The sequence below is a fragment of the Garra rufa genome, unplaced genomic scaffold (assembly GCF_049309525.1).
Source record: "Garra rufa unplaced genomic scaffold, GarRuf1.0 hap1_unplaced_004, whole genome shotgun sequence".
Taxonomy (NCBI): domain Eukaryota; kingdom Metazoa; phylum Chordata; class Actinopteri; order Cypriniformes; family Cyprinidae; genus Garra; species Garra rufa.
In genome coordinates, this window is record NW_027394279.1 from 2,763,315 (window position 1) to 2,772,708 (window position 9,394).

Here is a 9,394-nt window from a genome sequence, read left to right on the forward strand (position 1 = left end):
TATTTCTTCTAAGCACATTTACAAATTTCATATTACATCAATCTTATTAATTTCTGTTAAGGTTGTATATAATCATTTACAGGTGATATGTAGTGATGCATTTAAGTAGATCTTTATTTTGATCAGACTCATAAGACACTTTGAGGCAGTGGTTCTCAAACTTTTTTGGTCGCGCCCCCCTTTAAACATTTAAAAAAAATCTGGTGCCCCCCCTCCCAAAAATACCTATCCCACCTAAGACTAATAAATGATTTTACTAAACTTAATGAAAAATTAATGCTTCTTAGTTAAAAAAAAAAAAAAAAGCTACAGGAGAAAACCACATGCAACACTTGAAATATAAAAAATAGCACAGGGAGAATAACTGTTATTATTATAATTCTCTATGTTATTTATTTATTTATATATTTTTTGTAGGTTTCATGCTGTCCTAAGGCATAGCAGGGCTTGAAATTAACTTTTTTACAGTGCTACCACTTAAAAAAGTTTGAGCACAAAAAAAATATATAGGAACACCCAATTTATTTTTAGTAATGTGCCGATCTTGATTCTTCATGGCTGATTCTGATTGCAGATGTTTTACAAGCAAATGGGATGATTCTGAAAGCCTTTTTTATATTTATTTTATGCCTTAAGCAAGGGACAGGAAATAATGAAAATCAGCGGCGCTGAGCGTGCATTCTACAATACAAGACATTACTTTTACAAACCATTTGAAAGTGGGAGGACACAAACAGGATTATGAAAAGCCCCAAGTGGAAATTACGCCCCTGCATGAGTTGAACTCTGCCTCTGAGTTATCATTTGTGAATGTATGCCGATTTGTACAGTATACCGAGACTGAGGCGCCAGAATGCCGCAGTTCAGCGGAGCGCAGTGTCAGTGACATCTCTGCTGTGCTGGACGTGACAAAGTTGCAAATAATTTTAACTTTGAAGCCCTGCATTGAGCTTTTGAATGACCAGCACCTGCCTGGGTCTGTGCAAATTCATCTATGGTTTTCTCTTCTCTTTCACACACCGATCCATCTCCCGTTCGTTACGTCCTTTGGCTGTTTACGTTTTTATATCTATTTTTCTGCTGATGGCCCACGCCCCCCCCTGCAATACTCGTGCACCCCCCCTGGCGGGCGCGCCCCCCACTTTGAGAACCACTGCTTTGAGGCAAGTGTGCTGGTTGAAGATCTGCAGTATGTCAAGTATGTTGAAAGAAGCTGCACAACTTGCATGTATCATTTTTCATGTAATCACTCAAATCACCATTTTACCAGTAGTAAAAATTAATAAAACAGCTTGTAAATATGTCACATAACATTACATTTACTTTAGGAAATCCATTCAATGTCCGTGTCTTGTTTATCAGCTAATAAATTTAAAAGTGAGCTGAACACATGCACTTTATTACATGCTTTCACTATATTTTTAACTTAACTTGTTAGTGATGTCTTCATTATTTAATGTATTTTTAAATACATCTCTAGTAAAAGCAAGTAATGTAGGTTTAAAGTTCTGGAAAATAGTGGCACTGGAGATTAAAGAGTTACCGGTGGTTAATTCTTCATCTTAAATCTTAATTTTAGAGAATATATTTTCTTCTCAACCTATTTTTGTGAAACTGCTTACCTTGTGAGCATTAAATTAAATGATGTTTATGCCTTAATTTTAAAATTTGTCTAGCTTTGCACAATACAATTACATGTCACCTATAAATTACCGTATACAATCTTAATAATAATCAGAATCAGTGTGATTTTGAATTGGGTACAGTTGGTAAAATGTGCTTGGAAAAAAGTATGACCAGAAAAATTGACTTGCTTAATTATGCAAATACTGTATAATGAGTGGTGAAGAAACATTACCTGATACTAAAAAAATTAAGTTTTATGATGTCCACTAGCATGGAAGAAAACCACTGAAGATCATTGTTTTCTTCAGCACAGGCTCTTTTAGTGTCTGGGTGAATGCAAACTCACTGATTTGCACTCTAACCAATGTTCCTGTGAACACCAATGTTTACATCGACATGCTGTGAATCAGAGATTTATTGTGCAGTGTAGACAGCTTGATTGATTATAACAGGAGTTTTCATGAGCTTGCATAAAAATAACTGAACAATTTTGAAAATAATAATTGTGATTATGATTTTATATTGTGCATCTTACAGGGAGCTGACACTGTTTTGGAGTAAACTACTAATACGGCTCGAATCAAACCAGGCCTTTTTGGAGCAATGCAGACTGTTAGCACGCCTCTCTGGGAGTGTGTACCATATTCTGCTCCTCATCAAAGTCATTCAAGCTGAGGTTAGAAAAGTTTTTTTTTTTTTCATGTCTGTCTTTTGGAAACCAAGGCAATAGCACTAAGCTGACAGTGACATTTTTGTTTCCTCAGGTTGAGAAAGGTGGACTTTCAGTGTGCATCGAAATGTGCATTCAAGCACTAAAAATGGGAGTTAATGATAGCGAGGGCTGTAATATCTCCATCTGCAAAACAATCTCTTGTTTGCTGCCTTTAGACTTGGAAGTAAAACAGGCTTGTCAGCTTACTGAGTTCCTGATAAAGCCATCTTTGGACTCTTATTATGCTGTTGAGACTCTCTTTAATGAGCCTGACCAAAAGCTTGAGCAGGATGATCCTCCAATTCTAAACTCACTACGCTGTGACCTGTTGTTGGCCTTAAAGACTAAGTGGCCTTTCGATCCGGAATTCTGGGACTGGAAAACTCTAAAACGTCAATGCCTTGCTTTGATGGGTCAGGAGGCAGCAGCTATATTGTCCACTGACAAATTTACTGACAGTGAAGACAATGAAGTCCATGACCCTGATGAGAAATATTTTAGACATCTGCATTTTACCCATAGTCCTACTTACGAACTCAGTGAAGCTGAAGCAGAAAAAAAGAAGAAAAGGGAAATGAAGAAGATGAGAGAGAGGGGATTTGTTTCTGCTCGATTCCGCAATTGGCAAGCTTATATGCAGTATTGTGTTTTGTGTGATAAAGAGTTCCTTGGACACAGGATTGTGAAGCATGCATTAAAGCATGTCCAAGATGGGATTTTCCGTTGCCCAATATGTGCTGAGACTTTTGAAACTAGAGCAATTCTAGAGCCTCATGTGGCATCACATGTGAAACAGTCATGTAAGGAACGCCTTGCTGCTATGGGTGTGAGCAAGAAACGTCCCAGTTCTGACACCAAGTTGACACCAGCTAGCAGTACTTTGAGCAAAGAAGAGCACTACAGCAAAACAGCTCCAAAAGTTAGCCAAGGGACAATTTGCAATAATGTATATGCTTCAAACGGTGGTCCCATCACAAATGTGAAAAGTAAAATTAAATCATCATCCCCAAAACAGGGCAACCCTATTCGTGATGTTAACAACACTAAACTTTGTTCCTGCCCTGTTACAAGCTGTCAGAAAGTTTTTAAGTACTTCAGGAATTTGGTTGCCCATGTTAAGGCCCACAAAAATGAGCAAGAAGCAACACATTTCCTCGAAATACAGAGCCAGAAGGCATTGTGCCAATATTGTCACCGTCAGTTTGTTAATGTGACACATCTTAATGATCACTTACAGATGCACTGTGGCGAGAAGCCATATTTTTGCATTCAGCTTGGATGTAACTGCAGCTTTTCCTCTCATGCTGAGCTTCTGATACACAGAAAAGTGCATGCTGAATTTAAGGCACAGTGTGCATATCCAAACTGCGAGAGAGTATTCAACGAGACATACCTGCTATATGATCATGAAGCGCAGCACTACGTGTCGTTCTCCTGCAAAAGTCATAACTGTGACAAGGTGTTCTACACCCTGTCTGAGCTAGATTTGCATCAGAAAGAACACACACAGCAGGACCGCTCTGCTGTTTATATGGGTTCACCTTCTCAACTGGAATTACCAGCTTTGACTTGTCCTGCCTTAGAGTTGCCTCTAAGCCAAATGAAAGAGGTTTCTCAAGAGTCTACCCCAGTAGAAATGAAATGCACAGATGAAAACATAGTAGACACCACTCAAGATTTCACTGAACAGCCTAAGCACCTTGTATCAGGCACAGCTCAGTTGGCAGTAAGCAAAAATGATTCCCAAACGAATGCTTTTCAGCCTGATGGGTGTAAGACATCTCATTGTCTTGAGAGAACAAATCGATTGTGTCTTGAATCTTGCTATGTAAAGCTGCAGCCTATTCTCATCAAGTGCAATGATCCAATTTATTTAAATGCTCTAAAGAATGCTGACAGTGAAACTCAAACACTCTTGAAAGATAAGAAATTGTTTTCTTTCCCACGGAGTCAGCTTGAGCCTTCAACACTGAAGTCATCTCCCTCTGTGAAAAAAGCCAACAGAGAAGAAGGTCTGACTCATGTGTGTCCATTTGAAACCTGCACACGGAAATACAGCACCTCAAAAAGTTTATCGAGACATGTCAAAAATGTTCATTCAGAGGCCTTTGAGGAGTGGAAGTTATCAAAGAAGTACAAACGGATTGCGGAAATTGCTGCAAAAAAATCTTTGTCTGAGCACACAACTTCTAGTTCTCAGATACCAAAATGGACAAGCCGTTCCAGACAAACTGAACATACTGCATTTCTGGACCCAGTGATTCAAAGTCCTTCTTCTGCTTTTTCCAATCAAGATAGTATGCAGTCTGCAAGTGCCAAGTTTTGCTCTCAGCTTGAAAACAGTCCAACGTCACCAAACCAGGCAGGTCTAATGCAGTTGCCAATAACTCAGACATGGGAAACACCTTCACTTGAAAATTTGGATTCAGGTTTTTCTGTACATGACCCCTACCGCTCTACGATTTTATCTGACAACCAACACACAAACCCATCATACCATTCTGACACAGTCTTAGATTACGCATCTTCCTCATCTTATGATAACATCATCCCCCTTTCTGTGAATGCCCACACACCCTCCAGTGTGATGAACGAAGCCTCAAAATATGTGTCAAGCTCTCTTAGAGTACTACATGCACTTAACAGTGATCAGGCTTGTGACTTGTCACAGGTTGAGTCAAGTGTTAATCCTGGATTCAATCAAATTGGACAAAACCATCTCAATGATATTTCCATCAGCAGTGGTTTGCTGCAAACAGGATCTTTGTCGGGACAGAATGTCAGCCTATATTTTTTGCCTTCAGAGGCAAGTCCTATTTCAGTGCAGTCATTGGCAAATTCAAACAAAGAAATCAGCACTGATAGTACTGACGCATTATTCTCATCAGACATCAAATGTATGTCGAATCTTTTAACCCCTCATTTTAAGGAATCGTCAGCAGATTTCTTTGGTGCTGCCCCCCTGACTGATGAGAAAAGTCCAGAAGATTTTTGTAATCATGAATTGTCACAGGAAGGAACAGAAGAAATCCCTTCAGATGACCAGAACATTTCTGGTTGTGGAGAAACTGGGAAATCCAAAAAAATTAAATCATCTAAGAGAACAAAATGGCCTGCCATAATACAGGATGGGAAAGTCATTTGCTGCAGGTGCTATAGAGAGTTCTCGAGCACGAAGTCACTTGGAGGTCATTTATCAAAACGTTCCCAGTGCAAACCCGTAGATGAAATTGATCTTACTGCTGATTTACCAGTATCATTTCTTGATTTTCTGAATGATCCTGATATTTCAACGGTGCAAATGCCTCTTCCTGTGAATGACATACATGAGCACAATCACAAATCCTGCATCTATGCACCATCAGAATCAGATACCTTTAATGGAAACACATTAACAAGTGTGCATAGCACAGACAGTGTCCAGAACACCAAAATGTCCTCTCAAGACTCCTCTGAAATGACTAGAAATTACAGTTTCTTCCATCAACCTGTAACAAACACAGGCACAGAACTCAAACCTGAAGCTGAATTCAACCCCGCAAATACTGGTGAAGATGGCAAAATCATAGAAATTGAAAAGGCACTACAACGTCTTGATTTAGTTGATATACTTAGTCAAGACAAATGTGTATCTGAGAGCTCTAACCTGCATGATCTAAGCTCTGAAGCAGTCACCAGAAATGATCAGTGTCACACAATTAACGGTGTTGTACAAAATGAGGAGAAATCTATTTTAAAGCCATTTAGATGTAAAGAAGGCTGTGTTTATGGAGCAATGACAAAAGAAGCTTTATTTAAACACCTTAGCCGTGTACATGATTACAGTGAGGACAGGATAAATGAAATGAAGAAAAACCCTGACAAATTAGCACCTTACAACTGTCACCTATGTTCTAAGACATTTACCAGAACCACAGGCCTTAAAATTCACTACAAAAATGTCCACCATTTTTCAAAAGAAGAAATGTCTTGCTTAAAAATTGGTCTTGGTTATAGAAAGATCAGAAAATCTACAGAAAATGTGCATACCAGTCTCATCATCGACCAGGGAAATGACTCCCTGTCAGAGCAGTCTCAATCCCAAATCAATGCAAATTTGACTGTTATATCTGCTGATTCAAATTTTAAAGGAAAAGCCAGCATCACTGCTAAAAGAAAAAATAAATGGCACACACAAAACTCCATTGCAGTTGCCAGCACTGACACCTGCAGGACTGTGGAAGCGTCACAGAAAAGTGTAATAAATCCTGATGGGCTTTTAGCTACAAATGTAAAACTAGAAGCCCCCTCTCTGACTGAAGCGAATCGTGTTATTGAATTAAATAAACCAGGTATGTTTGCAATGCAAGAGCTGAGTGGTGGAAGTCAGTATCTCATTGACACAATTAATGCTCCACACAAAAGTACAGAGTATGCAACTCCACAATCTAACAGACAAATTGAGATGCATTCAAATGTGATGGTTGAAGAGAAAGCCAAAATGCCAGCAGAAAATATATATGTTGGTGGTTCAAGTGATGCACAAATCATGTACCGGCCATACCGATGCGTGCATGAAGGATGTGTGGCTGCCTTTTCAATCCAACAAAATCTTATCCTCCATTATAGGGCTATGCATCAATCAGAATGTGATGACAAAACCAGCGCTAAAGAAACTGATGGAGTTGTCCAAGTGCAGGAATACAGATGCCAAGTCAAACAATGCTCAAAAGTAGTGTCGAAAGTTACAAGTTTGTTGAAACACTATCTTTTACTCCACAGATGTACATTGGAAAAAGCAAGTTCATTGTTATCCGGTGTTGAGGTAGGCACATTTCAGTGTGACCAGTCAAAATGTTCTGCTCACTTCACGTGTCATTTGAAGTACATTGATCATATCAAAAATGATCACAAAGCAATAAAGGTTTCAGCAGATGGGGACTTTGAGAGCGTGGACCTCACATTCAGATGTCAGTTTGAAGGTTGTGACAGGGTATATACAACCAAGTCGAACCTTCTTCGACATCTTATGAAGAAACATGATGCTACTTTTGAAACTATGAAAGAGAAACAAGAAAATGGGTTTGGGGATGATGTTCAAGCAAAAAAGTTAAGTGCAGGTTCTAACAATGGAAAAGAGAATATTGAAAATAGCATTAAAATGAAGAGGAAGAATTCAAAGAAAAGAGAGGACAAGGGCCAAAACCATTGCATGGCAATTGAAAGGCCTGCTCTTAAATCCACTGATGAAGCGTCTGCCATGTGCAACGAAAGACTTCCTTTACAGTACCCATGCATGATTGAGAGTTGTGATTCAGTAATGAGTACTGAGCAAAGTATAATAAAACATTACATCACTCACGGTCTCACAGAACAGTACATTGAGGATCGGAGAAGCCAGTTCGTATTTTGCAAGAAAGGCAACGAGATGCCGGAGCAGAAAGTACCTCAAAAAATGTTGAGGTCGAGGAATCAATCTTTGATGGAGATCAAACAGAGAATTCAAAGGTCAGTTTTCAAGATGTAGGCCTAGAGCCTGCAACAGAAGCTGTAGTTAATGAAGATTTCGCTTCCACAACAATGCCGGTAATCAAACGGAAAAGGGGTCGTCCGCGGAAGTCAGAATGTAGAAACAAAATAAGTGTTGAGAGAAAACAAAGTCTTCGGAACTGTTCTGGTGAGCATGTTAAATGTATGCTCAAAGTCTCAGGATCCATACTGAACTCATCTAACTCTAAAGGGAACCATGTAGATAAAGAAGTTGCACTAAAACTTTATAAGCCTTCAGAGTTTGAGACATCCGTCCTGAAGTTCAATGAAGACTCACTTTCCAAACCATCAAAACGACAGCGAAAACTTCAACCACTTATCCAAGAAAGAGATCAAGTCCAATGCATTGTTAATTTCAGAAATCCACTAAAGATTGAGACTGTCAAGAATGTTAAAATTGTTATGTATGAAAACCTGTCCACTTGCTCTGAACTTCTGCTAAGGCAACTTCAAGATATGCAGCCTATGGTTATACTGAAAAAGGGTCTGCACAGTTGATGGTAAGATGGTGTTTTTATATATATATATATATATATATATATATATATATATATATATATATATATATATATATATATATATATATATATATATCAAGGCCTTGTTCTCAGGACCACATACTGTGTCACATGCTGCTGACAGGTACATCCAGTTACACTCTTGCATTTATAGTAGTTCCAACACCTTGTTTGTTAATGGATTTTGATTAGTGCTTTGAAAAAGATGGAAAAAAACTTTTGTACAATATTTAACATTTTGATGTACCATTATGGTTGTGTTAAAAAACCATTTTGTATTTCTGAAATTCTCGGATATAAATTAGATGAAAACATTTTAAAAAAAATGTACAATTTTGTGTAGGATGATAAAGTTATAATATATCCCTGTGGGATTGTATTCTCTTTTTTTTTTTTGCTGTTGTTGTTTTTGAAAGTATTTATTTTTAACTTAACATTAGTGTGTCAATGTACTTGTCTTCCGCCTAACATTCAATTTAAGTAAACTGAATGCTCAGTGTAAATTGTGGCATCCACATGACTACTTGGTGACTACCTTGTTCGGATTGTGGTGTTTGCAATTCTGAGGTTCTTTTCTACAGAATTCAAGAATGAGGTGAAATGTGAACATTTAATATAGCACAGAAATGAAGGACAAAGTACAAACTAAGGGGAAAAAATAAAGATGTTAAAAGAATTTACAAGTGCAAAGTATTTTTGTGTGTGTAATTGTGTGGCAGAATCAATGAAGAAATGTGAATGTAGCTGCTCTGATATTACAAATACTGCACAACAGGATTACTCTAGCTTAAACATCCCCTCCACACAAGACCTCAATAAGGTCTTTTTCAGCTCCTGAGAAACAGCATTTGCATCAGCATCAGTACAGAATAGTTTTTTCAGCATTAACTGGACATTGTATAAGCATTTGTTCCATTTGTTCCATTCACGGAAGCACTGGTAACCATTACAGTTTTTTACAGACGCTAGGACACATTTCTCAATACTTAGGTCACTTTTGCAAAACTCT

At 38.1% G+C, this 9,394-nt stretch overlaps 1 protein-coding gene across 1 annotated transcript in view; it reads left to right on the forward strand.

The window, feature by feature from the left end:
• The window catches only part of znf292a (zinc finger protein 292a), a 37,559-nt gene extending 28,491 nt beyond the window's left edge, over positions 1-9,068 (forward strand). The window contains 3 exon segments of the mRNA XM_073832614.1: positions 2,164-2,302; positions 2,391-7,749; positions 7,752-9,068. Coding sequence (XP_073688715.1) covers positions 2,164-2,302; positions 2,391-7,749; positions 7,752-8,365 — 6,112 coding nt within the window. The 3' untranslated portion in view covers positions 8,366-9,068.
• Positions 9,069-9,394: the final 326 nt, after the last annotated feature.